This window comes from Hylobates moloch, unplaced genomic scaffold (assembly GCF_009828535.3).
Source record: "Hylobates moloch isolate HMO894 unplaced genomic scaffold, HMol_V3 SCAFFOLD_17, whole genome shotgun sequence".
Classification (NCBI taxonomy): Eukaryota; Metazoa; Chordata; class Mammalia; order Primates; family Hylobatidae; genus Hylobates; species Hylobates moloch.
This window is the reverse complement of record NW_026652292.1, coordinates 48,536,031-48,561,156: the sequence shown is the minus strand read 5'-3', so window position 1 is coordinate 48,561,156 and position 25,126 is coordinate 48,536,031. Positions and strand designations below refer to the sequence as shown.

The following is a 25,126-nucleotide window of genomic DNA, read 5'->3' as shown; positions in this document are numbered from 1 at the left end:
GCCACGGCCATCAGCGGCAGGCAGAGATCCATGCTGGTGTCAAAGTTCCTTGCTGTGGCTGGTGTGAAGTGGAGGTGGTTGTCAGGGAGGAGGCACCATGCAGTATAGCCTGTCTGCAGTGGGCACCCTGTGTGACCTTAGAGGTTCTCCTGGGGGACCCACTGCTGCTGCTGCTGCTGCTCCTGGGACCTCTGGCCTTGGGACCTGGCTAAGAAAGCATTGTTTTGGGGGAAAGTTCTGCACCTCTTGCTTTTCAATGGTACAATTGGCAGTAAAGTCAAGTCCACAGTAAAGTCCAAAAGTATGAGCAAGTGATTGAATTCAATAATAATATTTTTGTTAGATACTGGTTTTGACCAAAGTAATGAGGCCTGGTTTTCTATGTGATATTGTTTGGCTGTGTTCCCACCCAAATCTCATCTTGAACTCCCACATGTTGTAGGAGGGACCTGATAGGAGGCAATTGAACCATGGGGGCAGGTCTTTCCTGTGCTGTTCTCATGATAGTGAATACATGTCACAAGATCTGATGGTTATTACAAGGGGGAGTTTTCCTGCACAAGCTCTCTTTGCCTGCTGGCATCCATGTAAGACATGACTTGCTCCTCCTTGCTTTCTGCCGCGATTGTGAGGCTTACCCAGCCATGTGGAACTGTAAGTCCAATAAACGTCTTTCTTCTGTAAATTGCCCAGTCTCAGGTATGTCTTTATCAGCAGTGTGAAAACAGACGAATACATTAAACTGATACTAGTAGAGTGGGGCACTGCTGAAAAGATACCCGAAAATGTGGAAGCAACTTTGGAATTGGGTAATAGGCAGAGGTTGAAACAGTTTGGAGGGCTCAGAAGAAGACAAGAAAATGTGGGAAAGTTTGGAACTTCCTAGAGACTTGAAGGACTTTGACTAAAGCCTGATAGTGATGTGGACAATAAGGTCCAGGCTGAGGTAGTCTCAGATGCAGACGAGGAACTTGTTGGGAACTGGAGAAAAGGTGACTCTTGTAATGTTTAACAAAGAGACTGGTAGCATTTTGCCCCTGCCCTAGAGATTTGTGGAACTTTGAACTTGAGAGAGATGATTTAGGGTATCTGGCGGAAGAAATTTCTAAGCAGCAAAGCATTCAATATGTGACTTGGGTGCTGTTAAAGGCATTTAGTTTTATAAGAGAAGCAGAGCATAAACGTTCGGAAAATTTGCAGCCTGACAACGTGATAGAAAAGAAAAACCTATTTGCTGAGGAGAATTTGAAGCCGACTGCAGAAATTTGCATAAGTAAGGAGGAGCCAAATATTAATCCCCAAGATAATGGGAAAAATGTCTCCAGGGCATGTCAGAGGTCTTGACGGCAGCCCCTCCCACCACAGGTCCAGAGGCCTAGGAGAAAATGTTTTCATGGGCCAGGGCCAGGGTCCCCATGCTGTGTGCAGTCTAGGACTTGGTGCTCTGTGTCACAGCCACTCCAGCCATAACTAAAAGGGGCCAAGGTACAGCTTGGGCTAGTGCTTCAGAGGGTGGAAGCCCCAAGTCTTGGCAGCTTTTATGCAGTGTTGAGCCTGTGGGTACACAGAAATCAAGAATTGAGATTTGGGCCAGGTGTGGTGGCTCACATCTGTAATCCTAGCACTTTGGGAAGCCATGGCAGGTGGATCACCTGAGGTCAGGAGTTCAAGACTAGACCAGCCAACTGGGGAAACCCTGTCTCTACTAAGAATACTTAAAATTAGCTGGGTGTGGTGGCACATGCCTGTAATTACTCAGGAGGCTGAGGCAGGAGGATCACTTGAATCAAGGAGAAAAAGGTTGCAGTGAGCCAACATTGCACTACTGCACGCCAGCATGGACAAGAGAGCAGAACTCTGTCTGGGGAAAAAAAAAAAAAAGAATTGAGGTTTGGGAACCTCTGCCTAGACTTCAGATGTATGAAAATGCCTGGATGCCCAGGCAAAAGTTTGCTATAGGGGTGGGGCCCTCATGGAGAACCTCTGCTAGGGCAGTGCAGAAGGAAAATGTGGGGTCAGAGCCCCCCCACCCCCCTGAGTCCCTAGTGGAGCTGTGAGCAGAGGGCCATCCTCCAGACCCCAGAATGCTAGATCCACTAACAGCTTGCACCATGCACCCAGAAAAGCCGCAGACACTCAATGACAGCCTGTGAAAGCAGCCAGGAGGGAGGCTGTACCCTGCAGAGCTACAGGGGTGGAGCTGCCCAGGGCAATGGGAACCCACCTCCTGCATCAGTGTGACCTGGATGTGAGATATGGAGTCAAAGGAGATCATTTTGGACCTTTAAGATTTGACTGCCCTGCTGGATTCTGGACTTGCGTGGGGCCTGTGGCCCCTTTGTTTTGGCCAATGTCTCTCATTTGGAATGGCTGTATTTATCCCATGCCTATACTCCCATTGTATCTAGGAAGTAAGTAACTTGCTTTTGATTTTACAGGCTCATAGGCAGAAGGGACTTGCCTTGTCTTGGATGAGACTTTGGACTGTGGACTTCTCAGTTAATGCTGAAATGAGTTAAGACTTTGGGGGATTGTTAGGAAGGCATGATTGGTTTTGAAATGTTAGGATATAAGATTTGGGAGGGGCTGGGGCAGAATGATATGGTTTGGCTGTGTCCCCACCCAAATCTCATCTTGAATTCCCACGTGTTATGGGAGGGGCCTGGTGGGAGGTAACTGAATCATGGGGACAGGTCTTTCCTGTGCTGTTCTTGTGACAGTGAATTAAGTCTCACGAGATCTTATGGTTCCTGCACAAGCTCTCTCTTTGCGTGCTGCCATCCACATAGGACATGACTTACTCCTCCTTGCCTTCTGCCATGATTGTGAGGCTTCCCCAGCCACATGGAACTGTAAGTTCAATTAAACCTCTTTCTTTTGTCAATTGTCCAGTCTTGGGTTATGTCTTTATCAGTAGCTTGAAAACAGACTAATACACTATGTGACTCAACGTCTTTCTAAAGGCAATTACAAAAGAAGAATTTCAAAAACATTCTGTGAAATGGCTGCCTTACTAGAATAAATAAACTACCTGCCAAGGTGACTGCTTTGAAGGCTAACATTAATTTGGATGTGTTAGATCTCTTTGTTATAGAGTCACACCTGGAAGAATGTTTTAGTGAGCCTAGCTTTTGCAGCAGAATAAATGAATACTACTCACTTCATACATAATTATAGACCAGAATGAAATGAGAAAATAAATAAGACCAGAGGATAGAAAATACAGTGCAGTACTATCCACTGATAGTGTGATAATACTAAAAACCCCAGTGAAATGACTAAGCACAGAACACTTTAAGGTGATCCTTCTGGGGAATCACCCTCACTAGCACTTACTTCAACAATTATTAACAAGAATAATGTGAAACTATATTAAACAGTTGAGAAAAAACAAATAATATGTTATTTTGGATTTGCTTCAAAATGATAGTGGGGGAAAGGCATAAATGAACTGGTCTTAAGTGCATATTATTGAAGCAGGTGGATCAGTACATCTGTCTGCTTTTGTCCATGCTTAAAATTTTCCACAACAGAAGACAGAAAATGATAAAAATAATTATAGAAATATATAGTTTTAGAAAATAAGCATATCTTTGGGCTACATTGATGTTAAGAATAAATAGATTTACCCCTTCAATCCGAAGTGTTGATACTATCAATCTAGAGAAGTAGATTTTTAATAAAAAGGAATTAATCTGTGAGGTTATATGCTAGCTGATGGTTCTCAGCAATGATGAGAAAACCAGGTTAATTTGCAGTAGGTAGCTACTGGTTGGGAAATAGTTTTATCTTTATAAACTATTTATATTAACATACCTCAGCTACAACCATCATCTGATTATCTTTAATGTTAACAGAATATGTGGAAAGACTTAATACATTATAGGTTTGCCTTCAAACTAAATGTAAACATGTAATCTACATGTATCTAAGAGGTAATTATATTTTTTTAATTTGGCATTTTTGTGAATACTGGTTCAAGTAGGGCAGTAAAATACATATAAGCTCATGGGTTTCATACATGGAATTCAATGAACTTTACATGAAACTGAAGCTGCCAAACAGCCAGATTGGAATGCCTTTTCAGATTTTGGATTTATAGAGTCATCTATACTCTTTACTCCAGAAGATCAGCATGAACATGCAGTCAGATGCCTGGAGCACAGGATTCAACTGGGATCACACTTTTGATCTTGGTTTAATTGGCAATGTGAAACCAAGTGGATGAGGTTGGGCAAATGCTCAAAGTTGTGCAAAGTTGTATGCCCTCATGCTAACTTTACACAAACTTGTTAAATTTTACCTGCTGAATCTGCTCTTGCCTAACACCACAAGAAATTTACTGAAAGAAATTCTAGGTTGAAAAATATTAAATGAAAATGAGAAACATCAGGGTAAACTGACTGAAATTTCAAGGATATCTTGTGATCTAAAAAGCAGATATTCTTTTTTTTTTTTTTTTTTTTTTTAGACGGAGTCTCGCTCTGTCGCCCAGGCTGGAGTGCAGTGGCGCAGTCTCGGCTCACTGCAAGCTCAAAAGCAGATACTCTTTAAAGTTATTTAGAGTCCATAGGATGTAATGTAACCAGTACTGTTTTATAACCAGGCTGATGTAGGTTTCGACTCTCACATCTACTTGTTTTTACAATTTGGGGCAAACTGCTTATTAGCTTCTCTGCCTGAATTTCACCAACTTTAAAATGGCCATGTCAAATATGTCATGAGGATTAAGTGAGAGCACCAGAACACTCAGTGTGGGCTTACTATGTGCAGACACTATCCAAAGCACTACACAAACAGAGCTCATCTAATCTTCAAAACCTCCTGATGATGCAACTACTATTATTATCTACATTCTTCCAGATGAGGACATTCAGGCAAAGAGTTAAGTAACTTGTTCAATAGCACCAGTACAATGAAAATCTGAACTTGGTTGCTTAGTATCCAAAGCCCACATCTTTGATCACTCCACATAACCTTGGACACAGAAGCAGCTCAGGAAACACTTGTTCTTTCATTTTTGCAGGCCTATAGGTAATTACTCACTTTATAGATGGAGAATCCAAGTATATATTTAAAATAAAGCTTGAGGCTGGGCATGGTGGCTGACACCTGTAATCCCAGCACTTTGGGAGGCTGAGGCGGGCAGATAACCTGAGGTCAGGAGTTTAAGACTAGCCTGGCCAACATAGTAAAACCCCGTCTCTGCTAAAAACACAAAAATTAGCCAGGTGTGGTGGTGCATGCCTGTAGTCCCAGCTACTCGGGAGGCTGAGGCAGGAGAATCACTTGAACCTGGGAGGTGGAGGTTGCAGTGAGCTGAGATTGTGCCACTGCACTCCAGCCTGGGTGACAGAGTGAGACTCCATCTTAACAAACAACTCACTTTACTGTAAAAGTGCCTTCCCTATTGTTATTTTTTAAAATCATTACTATCTAAGCTTATATGTAACTATAAGTAGAAATGTACAAGCAATTTATGACAAAGCTGACACTTCTTATTTGGAGCTACCTAGTTTAGAATATCAAGTTTTCCAAAAGGGTGTTTTACAAAAAGAACTTACTAAACTAGATAAAATAACATCCTCTCTTTCCAGCACCAATAAAAGTTATGAAACAACCTCTATTGAAAGTAGAATATTTTGAATGACGTGAGTAAACAAATATCAATTTTTAACATTTCCTTCCAACGTTAAGAAAAATATGGAGAAGGCAATTTCTTGTTAGGAGTAACTGAGTTATTTTAGAGGATATGTATATCACTTCTACACTAATGAACAATATTTAAAATTAATAGAGTTATGTTAATGTTATAGAAAAGCAGATATAGTCAAAATTTTAACTACTTCTCAAAGGATTAAATAAGAGAGAATATATACAATATTAAACTTGAATTATCCACTAATAGTAAGATGCTTTGGTACATTTAAAAATATTAAAAATTTCTTGTGTGTAGGTGTCAAAATGTACGACACTCCAAGCAATGGGCGTGTGGTGTCTCATCAGTTGTCACAAGAACCAAACAGCTGCCTGTCATTAACCCTAGGTGTTGTGAGATTTACTGAAAATTTTTACCAAATCTTCACTTCACTGAAATAAATTCCCTGTTGAAAAATATTTAAATGATGTTATTTGACTTCAAAGTATATTGAAAATGTGGCTTTGTCACCAAATACATGAATAATATGAAAAATAAAAATGTATATAAATTCTCAGTTTTCTTTATAAAGTTACCAACATTAAAGGAATGTATTTCCTGAAATTTCATTTGCCCACCAACTTATGATGAATTATAGAAATATCAAAATAAATCTGCACTATCCAAGATGAAAATATAAATTCACAAAGGGGAGGAATTTTAAGGTAAAACCAACAGAAAACTCATAAAGTAGTGAAATTAAACCCATAAAATGCTGTCTTTAATGATGCCAAAATTAAATATAGTAAAGTTAACTCTAGTGCTTGGTAGCATAGTTTTCTAACATTTGGTGCAGATTTTAAAAATGTTCACTTCATAGCCTGCATACAGACTTATTAGAATAATCGTAAGAAACACAGAAGGAAATTTCCATTGCTTGGGTATGTTTCAGTAGCCTCTTTTGGTAGCTCTGTAAAGTACATAAGTAGTGGCAGAAGGTGGCAGTACTGAGCTAGAAAAACCTCAGACGGCTTCAGGAGCTGTAGCTGAAACCTGAGGTAGTCCAAAGCTCACACTCTGGAATTGATCATTAGACTTTATTATAAATAATGTAAAACTCTGGCAAACCTAATCTATAAACTACATGTTTCTCCATCAAAAATCAGGAATATTCAATAGATTTCAAGAAATATCTACTTTACAGCATTGTTAGCCTAACTGCTCAGCAATATTTTATTTATATATATATATTTATATAAAAGAGAGTGAAATGTGTCTTACAAAACAATAAAATGCAAACCTTTTATAGGGATCAACGAGGTGGAAAGTTCTATAGAGCTTACCATTCATCAGGAGAGCAGCCATAATCCTCAGGTTCAGGGACATGGCTTCAGAAAGCAAGGAGAGAGGCAGAAAGAGAGGAAAAATAATCACAGAAAGGCTGGAAACATAAAACCACGAAGAAGGGAAGTATAAAAAGATGGATCACCGAAAAGTTAACAAAACGAACTTTTAGTTGAATCTGAAAGAATGGCAGTTAGTACAGCAAACAGAACATAATGATTCATGGTATCTGAGCAGGTTTACAAAGTTATCCTGTAACTGTATAGCCAATTTGCCTCTTCACCACAACATTTACTGATTTTATCCACAAAATTCATAATTTAGTAGGAATTATTTCAACTTAGCAGTTGAAATGCTAAAGCCAATGGAAAATTAATCATATGTGTTATATAATCAGAATAAAGTGTTTTAAGGTAACAAACCTGCTAATATCTTGAAACAAATTATCACACTAATAAAATTTGTCAAATACATTTTAGAAGTAACTTTGGCTACCATGAGATGATGGTTACTTCAACAGGTACATTAAAGTAAAAGTTACCTGCATTTCTATAATTAAATGGAACCTTAGTTTAAGAGTTTAAATGATATTCAAAAATTTTCACTTAAACTATAATTCACTCATTAAAACACTATCTCAAACAGAAAACATACTCATCAATATCTTCTTTAATTTCATCCATTCTCTCATCTGAACACTAGGAAAGTCTGATAGAAGTATTTCATTTCAGCCAGTCATGTATTCAATTGGAAGCAGCCCATGATACATGACAGACCAGATTTTTTTATTTTCCATTTTTTTCATAATATAATCATATACTTTTCCTGTAAATTTATTAGACATGGAGTTTTAAAATGCAGAGTTCAGTACAAATGAAAAGTCACTGTTATTTTTGACGAATATACAATAAACTTTGTTAAAAACTCATGGGATCCTTTCACTCCCTAAAAGTTCAATCTTTCATCAACCCAGCCAAGGCAGGGACTTCATCATTCCAAGGCACCTCTTCCACTACCAAAACATTAATTTGCTTCCAGTGCAGTATCCACTGTATCACTCCAATCACAATGGAGGTGGTCCCTTTTATACTCACTATTCTCTCTCCTACCAAAGGGCTTTTGTGCCTGCTTAAGAAGAACGGCTAATCAAGCCCTTTGTGGGCTGGACTCCAAGAAAAGGAGTTGGCGTGCTGCAAAGCTCTGTGGAAACTGGCTGCAACTCCATGTTTAAAGCAGTCACTTCTGATTAACCTCAAGGCTTGGACCCTAGCCCATGGACTGTGCCAGGGAAGGGCCTGGTACTACCCAAGCAACACTGTGCATGGTCCTGCCAAGCTGCACTAGCCCCGATCTCATACCAGGACAGGGGATAAAGTTTCCCAAGTCATGCAGCTTAAAAGCTCCAGAGCTCAAGTGTCAGAGACCCTCTCCCCAACCCTGGTGCAGCCCTGGAAGAATGCTGAGCACTACCTAGAGCCTGATGAGCAGTAGGTGGCCTGCATACCTGCCACTGATCCTATATGCAAGTTTCCCTGTGATTGCTACTCCAGAAGCTCTGGTGTCTACGTGGTTATCTGGCTTTTTGCCTTTGTATGTGCCAGTGCTATAAAATCTACCTGGTAAGTTCTTCACTTAATCAAATTCATTCTTAGATCTCAACTCCAGAATCACTTTCTTAGGGCATATTTCCCTGCCTTCCCTGTTTAGATCAAACCACGCATCATAGCCTCAAATAGACCTCTATGCTGTGTTAGGACTTTATATTTGTCTGTACGATTACTTAATTAGCATCCACTAACTGCCAATTAGACTATACACTTTAGGCAGGAGGAAATCATGTCAACTTTTGCCTATTTTACCTCCATCATCTATCAAAGTGTCACATACATCAACACTTGAGATATGGAGATAAATAAATGAATGGGGTTGACTAGAATTTATCACAAGTCATGGTGAGCAGTAAGATAAACATGGGTGTAACAAGATCTTAGGGGACAGTATTATGATAGTGAAATTTCTCGTGGTGAATCTCTTCTTGAGGTTAAAGAAATAGCCGATCCTTCCAGCAAATATATAGCTAAACCAAATATTGTCAAGTAAAGTTATTCACATAGTATGTTCATATATAAAGATTGCTTTTAAAAACTTATTTTTCATTTAAAGGGAAAATGCAAATGATGTTTTTAATACGAATTAAATGCCTTGTCCACACAAAAAAGCATTATTTAGTTTGCTTAACAGAATTTCTTTTTATAGACTGTACCTTGCTAAGCCTCATCCAACTTATTCTAAAAGGTCTAAATTTTTTTTTACAAAGATGGCACTTAGGACTGTATCCCAGAATCTTCACTCGATTGAGATTTGTAGCCACTGAACAGAGAAACTGCTTACCTATTCCGGGTATTCAAGTAACTATTATAAAACTGACTTATTCCCTACAGGAAGCAATTAGCTGAAATGATACTTTAATAACTAATGTTTACAGTAAAATGTCTGGTTTGTCATAAGTTAAATTTACAAATGATATCACAATTCACTTATATTTTACTGTAATTGTCCCATAAAAAGATCTAATAAAATAATCTAATAATTTTACAGTGCATTCCTAACTAAAAGTTGATTTCTACAAGATAATCATAATTGGCAACTATGTACAAATCTTTTTTATTGCCCATCATGAATCCAATTTGGGGCAAAGGTTCAGGGAAATGAAAGAAAATTTATTAAAATTAAATTCTGATGCACTGTTTTACGTGTTAATTATAATTTTCTTAGAAACATATGGAATACACAGAACTAGGTAAGAATTATACTATCAGGAAACTTCAAGGCTTATTCTTCTGATAAGACACAACAGAACTCACTTGAACCCTATCTGGGGTGAAATTGAGCTGTACCTGATGTTTTGGCAACACTGAGGCAAAATCAGCTCTGCACTTGTAACCCCAAAGGCTATGAAATTTTGTGTTGCTCTCTGGTTTTGCCACCTCCCTAGGGGGATAAACATCTTTCTTCCACAGGGGTTAGAAGTGCTCATACATAATAGTTCCCATATTAAGCAATTGTTAAATGCTGCTCTGGGGAAAATAGGATAGCAAGGCCAGGTCATTTCCCCCATCTAGATTCCCATAATCCAAGAGTGCCCAGAGGAAATCCACACAGAAAAGTGCTTGACAGTAATTACTCTCTCTCACCCCTTCACATCTAACCATGGAGACTGGCTGTAATTAAGTAACAGTGTTATTTTCCCTGCTGTAAACGTGTGGTCAAGTCAGAAGTCATGGTTTCTCCAAAACTTTCAGACATCAACAACTCTCTACTATGCTAACAATCCAATAATCCACCAGGATGTGTTTAGGAGGGAACACTGATAAAAACTCAAGGTTAAGGATGCCTAAAAGCACATACACAAACATGATCACTGGAAGCAGTTTAACTAGCTTTACTCTACATGGCTTCTGGTATCCTTGAAAATACGATACCATAACTAAAAAGGAAACAGATTTCGGCTTATACAGTTAAAATTTGCAAACAAATAAACTTCTGTTTATTTCTAAACATTATGTTAGATTTCATATCTGGAAAAGGACCTTAGAAATGGTTTGGTCTCACTATCCACATCTTAAAGAGTAGGGAATATCTGAAAACAGATTTTCTAGGATTACATGGTAAATTCTAGACAAAGCCAGAACTCATGGCTTCTGACTGTATCTCAGGATTAAGAAATATTATTTCCTCAAGAAGAAATTCACTTCACTGGCAATTTAATCTCAATGATGACAATACTGAGCTCAGACCCACCCTATAACAGCTGTTAATGATGACACTGTCAACAAACACAGATGGGCACTGCTCTTTAGAACTACTGCCTAGGAGTGTTTAAGGATCTCTTCCAAGAATAAGAAAAAACCTGATAAAATGCAGAAGAAAACAGAGGCTAGATCTGATTTTAGCTTTCTGTTCTGATAATTTCACAATCAATAATTACTAATTTGATGAACCTGCCTATTGAATTAAAAATCACACAAAGTAAAAAACAATGCCAATTATTAAACAGGTCATTGTGGAAATACCAGTTATGAATGAATACAGAATTTGTGTAAAAAAATCATCATAAATCTGACAACTCTAGAACTGCCACAGGCTTTCCTTTTCTCCTCTGGGATGATTGTGGGTAGAATATATAAGCACAAGATGTCAAAAAGTGTGGCTGCAACTCTCCTGCTCCAGTAGCAATTTGTTGGGAGGAGGGTGGAGGAGCCAGGTGAGCCTCTTTCATGTAAGGAGATTAGGACATCTTCAGATAAAGAAGAAAGATGAAAAACAGCATCCGGCTCAGGAAACAGTAAGTATGCTTCTTAAATCAACAGCCTGTCTTTACAGTGTGAAAAAGCCACTCAACTGTCTTTTTAACCTCGTTTATACATATAGTTTAAAGTCATTTCTAGTCATGCTCTCGTAACGCAAAGAACAAGGATATCTAGAATAACCATACGCTTTTGGGATTTTTCGTGAAGTGTTTATTTATAATTTTAACTAAGGCATTCTCAAAATGTAACACTCTTTGTCACTGGCTTACTGCTCAGTTAGTGGGGAAGAGTGGGTGCGAGCCAGAAAACCTAGAAGCAAGTGTCCATGCTTGTATGAGTAGGAGGCTGATATTTACTAGTCTCACTTCTAGGTAGATAAGGATAATTGGCAAGTGTGACAATAGGCCAATGTCAACCAGCCAGGAGAGTGTTTCACCTTTTGATGTCTTTTCTAGGAAATGTAGAAATTAATTTTCTCACATTATCCTAAAAAATATTTTAAAGAGAAGGCTATGGAACAGCTTGTACGCATACCTGGAAGTAAGAAATAAAATTAAATGGGTGCTCAACAAGCAATTCTAAAGAACATTAACAGCCTGATAAAAGTTTCTGATGATATTAATTATCCTCCTGATTCAAGAGTTTCATGTCTCTACCTCCTTTCCATCATCAGAATTTTAGATTGCTCTATGACTGCAAAAAGGAGAGATGATAGAAGAAAAAAAAGTATCAAAAGGGATAACTGTCACTATTTTAACTTGAAAACTACTCAAGGCCTGATTATCTGTCTTTACCAGATCCAAGCTATACTCTAGTGTATAGTAGTATAAAAGGAAATATATTTGTTCCTTATTACCAGGGCAAGAGAGAGACTTTCGGCAACACTAAACACTGAAAATACCATTGGGCAGAGCACCCACCTCATGTCATCCCAAATGAAAACGATGCCAAACTAGAAACGTGAAATACACGTGTCCTAAAATTACAACAGCTGCTTTTTAGACTAAAAAAACCAAACAACCCCATACGCTCCCCTAATAAGAACTCCCAAATGTACCAAACTGTTAGCACTAATTAAACATGTATTTCGTATCCTAATTAAAGGAAAAAACTCACCCATAAGCAACTCCCGCTATGGTGCACTTCTTAAACTGCATTACATTGCATGTCAGAGTACCAGTTTTGTCAGAAAATATGTATTTAACCTAAAAAAGTTTAAAATTTCTCATTAATATTTCAAAAGTCTTTATGCCAGTCTTTTATAGAGAAACCCCTCATGCTTTTTATTAACATTGTGGGGGCACAATGAATATTACTAAGGGACTATTTTCTGCCCATTCATCAAGGAATATATTCAGTTTTTTAAAAAGTATTTTACAAATGAATCTTTTCACATATGAATATTAAAGACTATTACCATACTAGAAAACTAAATTATATAGACATATGCCTTAGTATGGTCTGAATTTCTACTAGAAAGTGCCACTACCACTAAACATTTACAGAGCACTGAAACAGCTATCAGCATTTCTCAATGCAACGGGCAATTGTAGAATTTGTAATAGCTTGCGCAATTAACTTCATGCAACATGTGAATTAGTAAGAAATAATAATAATTCTGGACTAGATGCTATTTGTAAAGCATAAGTTGGAATATGGCAACGATACAAAAAAAGAAAAACCTAGAATATGTCAATGGATTACAAATATACACATATGTGAATATAGTATGAATTATAAATCTAACATTCCTATTGACTAGACTCACACAGCTTCGTTGATGAACTTTTCCTCCCTTCCTGGTTGAAAGGTATGAACAATTCTAAAACTACGTTTATAACTTGAAAATAGCCAATATGTTGCATACTAGCTTGACTATATACCGAGGGACATCTCTAAGCTCTTGGAGTGCTTTACCTTGAGAGCAAAATCTGCTTGAAACAGTGTTTTTAAAAACTGATTTACTAAAAATGAGAATTGTTCATCATGCACTAACAAATATATTATTCAAATAGTGGAAAATTAAAAGCTGTCCATTCATCTGCAGTTATCATATATAGCAGATACTACACCAAATCTAACTTTTTAATTCAACACATAATCAACAATAAATCGAGTTTACCTGGCCAAGCTCCTCATTCAGATTAGATGTTCGAGCCATAGCAGCAGTGTCTGTGGGTTCATAGTGCATGTCAAGATCCTTTAATAAAATAAAGTAAATCATTGAATACAACTGGTAATAAGGAATTGGGTGAAACTTTAAAAGAAAACAATTAGTATATTCATACTTCAATAAGTCACTGTTTGATGAACTATATGTAAGCAGTAATTTCTTGTTATTCCTATACCATTTAATTCAATTTTTCTGAAAAGTATTCAATATAGACTATTATATTCCACAGTAAGGGCAGAACAGTATGGTAGTTAGAGCCTGTCTATGAATCATGCAATCTAGGTTTACTATCATTCCACCATTTCCTATATAAATGACCTATTATAAGGATTAAAAGATACCACACAAAGTGCTTCCTACTGTGTCCAACACAAGGCAAGTATTTAGTAACGTGAGCTAGAACTCAGCAACTAAACACTGCTCAAATAATTAGGCCTTCAAACCCCCGGAAAAAGTACCCAAGAGATTCTATCTGGTTGTACTTTCTGGGCCAAGAAAGAAAAACAAAATGCACTTCTCAAAAGATAAAAATGTCACACCTGTAATCCCAGCACTTTGGGAGGCCGAGATGGGTGGATCACGAGGTCAGAAGATCAAGACCATCCTGGCTAACATGGTGAAACCCCATCTCTACTAAAAAGAATACAAAAAAATCAGCTGGGCGTGGTGGCAGGCGCCTGTAGTCCCAGCTACTGGGGAGGCTGAGGCAGGATAGTGGCGTGAACCCCGGTGGCAGAGCTTGCAGTGAGCCGAGATTGCGCCACTGCACTCCAGCCTGGGTGACGGAGCGAGACTCCGTCTCAAAAAAAAAAAAAAAAAAAAAAAAAAAAGTATAGTTTTTGTACTTACTTGTACTTGCCTTGTGCCCAGTAATCATGAGACTTGACTATATTATCCTACAAAATTAACATTTTCTACAGTAGACTATTTTATTAACAAATCAGGGTTGTAGTTCACAAATTTTCATGTCAAATGAAAAGGCCAAAATTCAAAGCCCATCTCTCCCACGTCTGTATCCTGAACTGATCAACATCACTTCTGAAATAGGTTATTGAGTTTTATGTGCCATGTTTTAAGAGAGAGATTAACCAACTGGGCCTTTGTTCAGAAGAGAAAGTGATCAGAATAGAGATTAATCTGGAAATCACATGAACTGAAGGACAACAGAAGACGACGGGGAATGTTTAATTAGAAAGGAAAAGATAGGATAGAATTGGCATGATAGCTGAGTTCAGATATTTTGCAAGACTATCATTCAGAAACAAGCTTAAGCATTTTCATAATAGATCCATTGGGAAGAACCAGAATCAAAGGAAGACAGTTATAATCTCATTTTCATACAAGAAAGTTGCTTTGTAAAAGAAGGCTGGAAAGTCAGTGTTCTGTCAGATGTTATAAAATCTCTGTATATTAGAAAGGTGGTTGAAAGCATAAGCCTGCTGGGTTCATCCAATACAAAAATTACATAATTCTTTGAAAGATATAATTTTTGAAAAGCAAAACAATAAAATGATTATCTAGCTTACTTATGTGATCCTCACAATAAGTTACCCTATTATTGCTATAAGAAACTTCAATATGTCTTACTTATATTTGTACATATCCTATTACATAATTTTTCAGCCATGTACCTCCTGCATGAAGTGAGCTACACCTGCAGCTCATTTTAGATTTCTAAATTACACTGACTTCTTACCAATGAATTAAGAGATTGACAGTTCAGGTAGATAATTCGCTACAAGAAGATAATGAGCAGTTACAAAAGTATCAGTTATATTTTAAGAAATCCTAATATTGTTCATATTGAAAGACTTTACAATGATTGAAAAAGAAACATCAAAAATAACACAAAGTTTCTCAAAATAAAAGAAAAATTAAATTTTCTGGCAGATTAGGCTCACAGATTTAATTTATATAAATTCATTAATTTTAACTTTGATAAAAATAAAACTAAGATCACATTTAAAAACATTTAGAAAATAGATGTCCAACATTTTTCTAATATTTAACAATATTCAAGAGAAAAATTATGAAGAAAAATTTGAGTGAAGCTAAAATTGTTTAGTGTAGAAAATAACATGATAATCTGGTTGATACAAGTAAGAATTACAGTATTATTTGTATAGTGCTTATTTTCAAAGCTCTTTGCTATGTCAAGAGATTCCTTAGTCCATAAAACCACTGTAAGACGTAGGTAAGGCATATTATCCCTACGATTGTGTTCAAGAAAGTAAGTTTCAAAATAAGTGACTTGAGAAAGTTGATACACCTAGTAAATTATAATACTAGAACCATAATCCAGATACTTAACTCCAAACTCATGGTTCTCCATCTCCCATGACCACCATAGGTTTCCTGAACTAGAGATCCATCTTCCCTACAATGTCTGGCCTGTAAACTTGTGTGATTCTGAGATGGGGGAACTTTGCAACAAATTAGGTTCAAAAATATGATACTGTGGTCAAGAAACGGTAGATATAATTAAAACCTTTTTTCTCCTGAGATATCAAAACATCCTAAGGACAAAATTATTTTGTAGGGTGGTAACAATCATAATTCATATTTACCCAATTTATGAAGTATGCCTGGGTAAATTTCACAACTTCTAATGTAACCAACAAGCTGATAGGAATGAGATTGTTGAAAAGGATGATGAAGGTCAAGAAATTCAGTCCAAAATTACTAGCGCCACCATCTGTTGGGAGAGGCAGGAAGAATGTCATTTACAGTTTTGTATTTTATTTGCATTGACCCCAAATTAGCATAATACAAGTTTTCCATATTACGTAGCTTATTTGATAATTTGGGAGGAACACTTTGCTGATAATCTATCCTAATTCTCAAGTACGTCCTTCAAGACAGAATTGCATTATTTGTGTTCAATATGTTGTTAATCCAGATAAGAGCTGTATAAAAGTACTAAGACAGTGAAAGGACTGTCAAATATTGCAAATCCTCTTCCAAACACAGTTTAGAGACATCAGGGATAGCACTGAGGGTTTATAAATATAAAATCTCAATTGGGTAGAATCACTTTTATATAAATTCTTAAAAGTATTTCCAACTTAAAGCATACTTTAAAAGCAAACAAGACAGCAGCAGCAAAAACAATCCAAACTATATGAGTAATATTCAGTCCTAGGTAAATTATTCTTCCTCAATAATGAAAATAAAACTGCTATACCAGATACAATTGTAAGGTATACAAAGAAACAGACTGATGGTAGTAACAGTTCTGATACTGAAATAATAAATCAGTAACTATAAAAACAACTTGGAATTGCTGCAAAGATAAATCAATGTGATAAATCAATGTAATAAAAAAACTTTAAAAATACCAGTTTTTGCTATATGATTTTACTAGAATTTGCTTTCACACTTTTGGAAGTTGAGTCTTTATTGGCTAAGTACGCATGAAATGAAAATATAAACTCATTTCACAGAAATATCCAGGGGTGGTACATTAATATCACTATAATAAAAGGATAAATGCTCTAAAGGGAAACTATTTACTAGCACCTTCTCTAAGATAACATTTAATATAGGACTTACCACATTATTGAGTTCAAATGAAAATACATTTGGTTTAAACATTTTTAAACCATGTAAACCACTTTTTGGTGCTTTTATGTAAATAAAATATAAACAAAGTATATTTTATTTAAGATAAAATATATTTAAATATTTATATTTAAATATATTTAAAATATTTTATATATTTATAAATATATATAATATATATTTAAATAAACATGTTTTGTTATATCCACACATGGTCAATCTCCTTTCTTTACCATATAGTTAACCACCTATGTTAAAAATATTTTTAAGGAATAGTTTTCATTGATGCATATAATAAATGACTATACTCAGTGAACATTTTATACCACTATAGAGTGCTCATTATGTTTTTAAGGATTCTGAAATTTTAGGATTCTCAAATTTTATTACACTTGCTAGAAATCTCATTGAAAAATAAAGATCAAATGTCCAGCTATCTTGGCAACAAGGTCTTTTTAGAAACCATAGGAAATTCAATAAAGTAAATCAAGATCAATTGTGAAACAAATACATGTTTTAATCTAAAAAAGTGCAGTAAGCACTTATTGCTTACAGTTTAGATTGAGATACCAGTCTTTTCCAGAATGCCTTCGATTCCAAATGGCTGAGCCCACAGAACAGACAAGAGACATGGCAATTAAGATACAAAATAAAATCAAAATTTGTACATTTGTAATCCGTTCCACATTTGAGAGCTTAAGTGGTGGACTTGTTGAATTCTGTAAAAAGAAACAAGATGAGTAATAAAAAATGTACACCAATGATTTAGCAATGTATACTTAGTATTCTGTTGAGGATGACAAAGTCACAACTCAGTATCTAGATGTGGTTAGATACTTGAAAATTATGCGAAACCCATGACAAATGTAATAAGGTGCCAATGGTTAACCACCTTTTTTTCAAGGCCACTACACCACCCAGGCCTTTTTCTAGGAAGTAAACTATAAGAAAGAAGAGAAGGAAATTACATTCCTCTTGCAGAAATAGCTTTTGCATTGTGGCAGGTAAGATGAATAATGCATTACTTGGCTATGTAAGCAAACAGGGTAGTCTAGAAACATTTAGTTAGTGTTTCCGTTCAGGAAGACAGGCAGACAAGGCAGCCCAAGCCCCCGCAAACAGGCACCTGGAAATTTGAACATACAAAGGCAACATTTAAAGGATCTCTGGCTTTCAAATTTCTGGTGGCATTTAGCAATTGTTTTACCGAAAGCAGCAACAATTTAAGTAGTCCTGGCTATAAAGAATAACAGAGGCAAGTTTCCTCAGTTGTATTTGATGATTCAAATGATTATGTAGACCTGTGCTAACCAAAAAATCCACAGGACAGAAAATTAAATGTCAGAATCAACATGAAATGAAGATTTATAGAATTTATAAAATGGCTAGGGGTGGAATCACTAACAGCAATCTCGCTTGCCTACTGATAATACCTTCATGCCTGTACAAGGTACAAAGGTATTAGCTCTGAGAGCAGATTTTCATTTAGTTTCTTAAAACTGTTTTCCACACCCATCTAATTATTGAATATTGATGGTCTAACATAGGGACGGAGCAACTGTAGGCAGGTGTGAAGATCAATGCAAGAATTAAAGCTGATGGCAAAAACAGCCTTACATATAAATGCGATGAAAAATGGTCAATTGATTCGAATTTCTAAAAACTGTTATTAAAAGATAGAAATTTTAAAATTTGACTTGCATTAAAATAAAATTACAAGACAAATATTTTAATGCAGATCACTTATCATGACATAGACAACTTGTAATAATCACTATAATAGTTAGTAAATGCTGTCATGGGACCCATACACAAAATTCTTGAGAGTTCATGCATAATCCCTGGTGAAACTTCCAGTATTCCCTTGTGCAGTGAGCCATTCTTTTTTTTTTTTTTTTTGAGATGGAGTCTTGCTCTGTTGCCCAGATTGAAGGTGCAGTGGCGCGATCTCGGCTCACTGCAAGCTCTGCCTCCTGGATTCACACCATTCTCCTGCCTCAGCCTCCCGAGTAGCTGGGATTACAGGTGTCCGCTACCACGCCCGGCTAATTTTTTGTGTTTTTAGTAGAGACGGGGTTTCACTGTGTTAGCCAGGATGGTCTCGATCTCTTGACCTCATGATCCGCCTGCCTTGGCCTCCCAAAGTGCTGGGATTACAGGTGTGAGCCACCGCGCCCAGCCCAAGCCATTCTTATAGGGAGGTAATTTCAAGGTCTCACTCACAGGAGTACCAGATTCTGAACATACAGGGTTGGATCAGGAATCTGTGACAGATGGTCTCCTATGTTTGGGACCACTGCACTGAGATCTATAAATCATACACTCACAAAAGCCTTAGGTCCAAAAGGTTTCATAGAGAAAAATCTCACCTGCATCAGCTTGGTGTCATGTCCAGTGTAGACAACTATTCCATGAACCCACTGTGTATTTCTCAACTGAGCTCCTCGAAGAAGAATCTGATCTGCTCCCAGTGGAACAGTGCTAGGACAGATTATGTTGACATTAGAAACAGTATTTTCTAAAATGCTTAAGAACTCTAGTTACCATATAGTTACAAAAGTTCCCATTATTAAAATAGCCCTTCTCATATTTATTTTTGGAAAGTAATTTCCCTCCAATACAAATAATTTTCTTAAACAGCAACAACACAAGTATTTACGTTGCTTTTCCTTAACACCAAACCCGTCATTTTCTGTAACTTCACTATCTGCTATGGACTGCACTGTGTCCCTCCACTACTCACATGTTGAAGTTCTTACCCCCAATGTAATGGCATTTGGAAATGACCCTTAGGGAGGTAATGTGATTTAGAAGAGGTCATGAGGGTTGGGTCCTCATGAAGGGATTAATGCCTTTATAAAAAGACACTCGGGGAGTTTGCTTTTGTCCTTGTGAGGAAACAGCAAGGAGGGGCCTTCTGCCAGCCAGGAAGATGACCCTCACCAGAACCCAATCACGCAGGTACTCTCATCTCAGATGTTTAGCCTTTGGAAATGTGAGAAAAATAAATTTCCATCATTACAGCCACCTAGTCTATGGTATTTTGTTATGGCAGCCTGAGCAAGCTAATACATTAGCCAAAATAATAGGTAATGTTTTGGAATTCAGAGGCTAATTTACACACCTATTTATAACTTTTCCTAAATTAATAAGTCCATTTTGGTTTCTAAAAGTGTTAGGAAGTGATGGGGATAAGGAATCTGTCTGCCCACCTCAGCCTCACCACACACATACGTGCGTGCACACACACACACGCACACATCACACTCTCTCCCCCCACCCCCACCCAAATTAAAAATAGCTTTCTGCATAATAAAGGTGCAAAAAAATTCCTAAGATAAATACACAGATCTCACCACTTATTTGCATTGCCAGCCCTGATCCCCTACAGACAAGTCCCTGTACTTAAAACCTCTAGAACATTCATTTTTATAGTATTTGAAGATTGGTTTCCCAAGAATTGTGAATAAATTTCCATTGAATAGTAAGCATTTTGGAGCTGTTCATGCCTCATCATTTAAGCCACATTTTTCATGAATAAGATCCAAGTTGGTATTTTTGTGGATTTTTCACAAGGCTACCCACTATGGTAGGTTATTGGGTGATACAACTCACACAGGGACATAAGAAGGAACAAAGCCACCACAGATATACTAGAGTTCTTGAGGAAAATGTAATACATAAATTTTAATGGGTCATGGATTACTATTACCAAGTCTTCATTTTAATAAGAGAAAAAAGGTCAAATATAAAGAAAAGTATATTTAAAAATTCTGGAAAAAGAAGGAAACAATTCCACAAGTAAAGTCTACAGAAAACGCAGAACTTCTTTGTACGTGGAGGCAAAGCGAGGCTGAGGTCTTCGTTTCTGGTGAGCTGCTCTGGCCCAGTAGGCTTGGAAGGCTAGTAGCAGCTTGGGCCTTGGACATTCAGGAACTATACAAATTCTAATGACACAGGTAAAATCAATCCAGATGGGTAGCAACAACAGCACTTGAATGAATCCTTAGGAAATACTGTATTCCAATTTAGAGAAAGAACAAAGCAACTGCAACTCTCATTCTTTATGTACAATAGCATGCCTTTAGGACCTGTCTGGAAGGAAACCCCTCTGGTATATATCTCAAGGGTGCATTTCAGAGTTGAAAGGGGCCTTGGGCCTAAAGTGAGTTTCCAATAACTTCTTGGGAAGCTGGACTATGCTCTGGGACACACATGTGACAATTGTTCCTTACCCAGCCAATGGGGTATAATATGGCAACTGTCACCTCAGCATTGGTGGTGTGGATTGACCGGAATTAGATACAAACTCTTCAAAAGCAAAACATACCACTTTTCAATTACAAGGACTCAAGAAGAATTAGTTTTCATCACAGCTGGTGTTCCAAGGCTTCTGGCACTAGACTATGACCCTCATCCTTAAAGGAAACAAAGTATACTCATTCCAAAGGGTCTCCAAGAGCTTTGGATAATCACTGTAAACCCCCAAAGTGCCACAGATACAAAGGTCTTGAAAATCTGTTTCTACCTTTCATATGAAATACAGCATATTATATAAATTCTCTTTGAACCCTGAATCTTGGCACCATCATACAAAGTTTCTCCTTCACAGCATAGATTTGCTCAGCATCAATTTGACAGAAAACTGTTAAGACATGGAAGCTGGCCAGTTAGGAATGTCAGACTATAGAAACAATACTGGTATAAATGGCCAAATCTATCATTAGTCTTTAACCATATGTTCATGGAACGATCGCTCTGTGCAAATTTTTAGAACAACATATAATTACTTCAAGGATTACAGGAAAGCTTTTGGAGGATCTGAATGAGGATGACAGTTCAGGGTATACTTTAAATGTCCTTTAGAATTCGAACACTCTAATAATGCAATTACAAAATAATGAAAACACCAAAAACATTCTCTCAGACTGGTGAGTTCAACTAGTATATTTAGCCAACATTTAGTTGGTCACTACAATGCCTGGGAGATAAGGTATACCATAAAGTAGGTGAAGCAGGGAAAGAAGGGAATGGAGCAGAAAAGAGGGGAGAAGGGAAGCAGGAAAGACTTCACCTTTTCTGCCAGTTTCTGCCTCATTTCTTTGCTCTCTTTGCCACAAAACTCATTGAAAAAGAAGTCTATACTTGCTATTTTCAACTCTTCTTCCATTTTCTCAAACTCACTATCATCAGGCACATGTTCTAATCAATTTCAATGATCTCCACTTGCTAAATGTAAATATGTTAGTGGTCAGTCTCATTGTACTTGACCATCAGCAATGTCAGACTCAGTTTTGGTCTCCCTGCTTTGGTACAGTTCCTTCACTTTCTCTTGGTTACCTTCCTATAAACTTGGTCTCCATCTCTTTCACTAGTGCCCTTGCTTTTCCCAACATAACGTTGGAGGGGCTCAGGATAGCTCTTGGGTCTCTTCAGTTTTCTGTCTATATCCTTTAATTCTCAGTGATTTCTTCCATCCTCATGACTTTAAATATCTATGCCACCTACTTCCAAATATATCTCATGAACCCAGACTTCTGTCCCAAACTTCAGATATATATTCAACAGCCTCCTGGATATCTCTGTTTGGACCAGACAAACTTATAAAGTCCAAAACTGAACTGCTGACCTTTCTTCCTCAAAATCCTCCAATGAATTCCCATTTCACTCAGAGTAACAGCCTCACAATGGCCTACAAAGCCCATAGGATCTGGCCCTCTATTTTCCCTAGGCCCTTCTTCTATTACTCTCTTCGTTGATCATAGCACTCCAACCACACTGCCCTAACATTTCAGAATTATTCCAGGCACTTTTCCACTTGAAGATCATGTAATGATAGAACTAATAGTTTACACTGACGACTCCTTCCATCTGGAATCATCTCCCTCCAGATATTCAAAAGGCAAACGTCCTCACTTCCCACTCATCATTGCTCAAATGTTACCTTTTCAATGAGGCTAACTGTGACGACCCTACCAAAAAGTTGTTCCCTTCCAAAGATATCCAATCTTCCTTATTCTGTGCTATTTTTTTTCCCCAAAGCATTTATTACTTTCTAACATAGTATAAACTTTTATTTATCATCTTATTGTTTGTATGTTTGTCACTACCTTACTGCAAGAAAGTAAGCTCACAAAGTGCTATGGTCTGAATGTTTGTGTCTCCCCAAAATTCACATGTTTAAACTGAATTCCCAAAGTGGTGGTATCAGAAGATGGGGATTTTGGGACGGAATTCATGCCCTTACAAAAGAGGTCCGAGGGCCTCCGCCATGTGAAGACACATACTAGGTGACATCTATGAGAAACAGGCCCCCAGCAGACACTGAATCTTGTAGTGCCTTGATTTTGGACTCCCCAGTTTCCAGAACTGTGAGCAATAAATTACCGTAATTCATAAATTACCCAGTCTAAGATATTTTGTTACAACAGCCTGAACAGACTAAGGCTTAAGGCCAGGAATATTTATCTGCTTTGTTCACTGTTGCCTCCTTAACACCTGTAACTGACTTGGCTTACCAGGTGCTTAATATGTACTGGTTGAATGAATGAGGGAAGGGGTAGAAGAGAAGAAACAAGAGAGGCAGGAAGCAGGTAACAAAAAGAGATGAGATGACTATAATTAATAACACAGTCTAGAAAGAACATTTGAAATTTCATGGAGGAGACAATAAATTATCCAGTACAACAGACCCCTTGAAGGTAGAGTCCGAACTCCTTGAAGCATCTCAAGATCACAGGAAAGGACCCAAGCCATGCAGATTGAATAGTTAAGCCTATAACATGAGTATTCTGGCCAAAGAATAAGCCACAGGTAATTCTTACTCCCATTGTTTACCCACGAAACAATGTGCCAGAAGATTCAAATCTTCATAGAAGGACTAAGGGTAGAATAAAAATGCCTTAAAAAGGGTTTTGAGTACTCAAACTTAGCACACAAGAAAATAATATGTATCCAGACTTGGAAGACACAGCAATACACTATGACACAGTGGATTCTGTGTTTTTATGAAGACGGAGTTTACATACCCATGTCCATCAAGCCTTATGTTTCCAACAAAATCATAGAGATGTCTGTTTGGACTTTCACACTCAATTCTGCCAGAAATCCTCATCAAACTGTCAATGTCTTTGATATCTGATGTTGCTGGTAAGCCCTGTTTGGAATTTTTAAATAAGCAAAAAATATATTAAATAAGTTGTATCTGGGCAAAGAGGAGGAATTTTGAATTCATCCAAGTCTTAAGATCTAAGGGATCCCATTATTTTTATAAGCAATTGTCCCCTACTCTGTCAAATCATAATTAAGAGATACCTTCCTCCCTGACTTGGGCACAGGTTTTTAGCACAAGAATAGGGCACCTTTATGAGAGTTCTTAAATATATTTAGGAGACTATAAGCTAGTCTACAAAGATAATTTGAAGTCAGTCCCCAAAGAACCATTTGTTTGTGAAAATAAAAGTAATATTTAGCACTATACAGTCTGAGTCTGTCTTCAGAATCTAAACAAGATGAAAAATAGATGGAATCTGTGTTCAAAGAACATAGCTTTGTTTCTCTTTTTTTATTCCACTGAGAAGGGGAACTCCAAAACAGGTTTTCCCTCTGGCCAACGAGAAGCCGCTGTCACTGAGCAGGACCCCTCACACAGTGGCAGTCTGGGTCCAGGCCCTCTGTGATGATCTAGTTCCAACACATCCCAACCCTCCCAAATGTCATTTTCATCATTCATCTAGAAACCAAGGGCATACATTTGTAAAGTCCCTCTTAAAACTTTAAAAACTTTACAGTTATTTTTGCTTGAGATGATATGAAAAGTAAATACAGAAATGTAAACTATTCCCCAAGATGAGTAAGATGAGTGAGAGTTTTTGAACAGCAATAGAAAGTATGGCTTTTTAAAAAAGTTTTATTTTATGTTCAGGGGTGTACAACGGAGCTTATGTAGTAAACTTGTGTTATGGGAGCTTGTTGCACAGCTTTTTTTCTTCTTTTTTTTTTTTGAGATGGAGTCTCACTCTGTCACCCAGGCTGGAGTGTGGTGGCACGATCTCGTCTCACTACAACCTCTGCCTCTCGGGTTTAAGCGATTCTCCTGCC

General features: G+C 37.3%; 1 protein-coding gene across 6 annotated transcripts in view; it reads right to left on the bottom strand.

The window, feature by feature from the left end:
- Window positions 1-25,126, bottom strand: part of ATP8A1 (ATPase phospholipid transporting 8A1) — a 250,631-nt gene that overhangs the window by 153,559 nt on the left and 71,946 nt on the right. For 4 of the 6 annotated variants that reach the window (XM_032135949.2, XM_032135948.2, XM_058430264.1 and 1 more), the window contains 7 exons: window positions 24,055-24,182; window positions 19,396-19,507; window positions 17,580-17,745; window positions 16,033-16,160; window positions 13,415-13,492; window positions 12,409-12,497; window positions 6,982-7,026 (listed from right to left, as the gene is read on the bottom strand). In XM_032135949.2, the coding sequence (XP_031991840.1) occupies window positions 6,982-7,026; window positions 12,409-12,497; window positions 13,415-13,492; window positions 16,033-16,160; window positions 17,580-17,745; window positions 19,396-19,507; window positions 24,055-24,182 (746 nt within the window). The remainder of the gene's footprint in view (window positions 1-6,981; window positions 7,027-12,408; window positions 12,498-13,414; window positions 13,493-16,032; window positions 16,161-17,579; window positions 17,746-19,395; window positions 19,508-24,054; window positions 24,183-25,126) is intronic. The other 2 variants (XM_032135950.2, XM_058430263.1) reach the window with 1 other exon arrangement.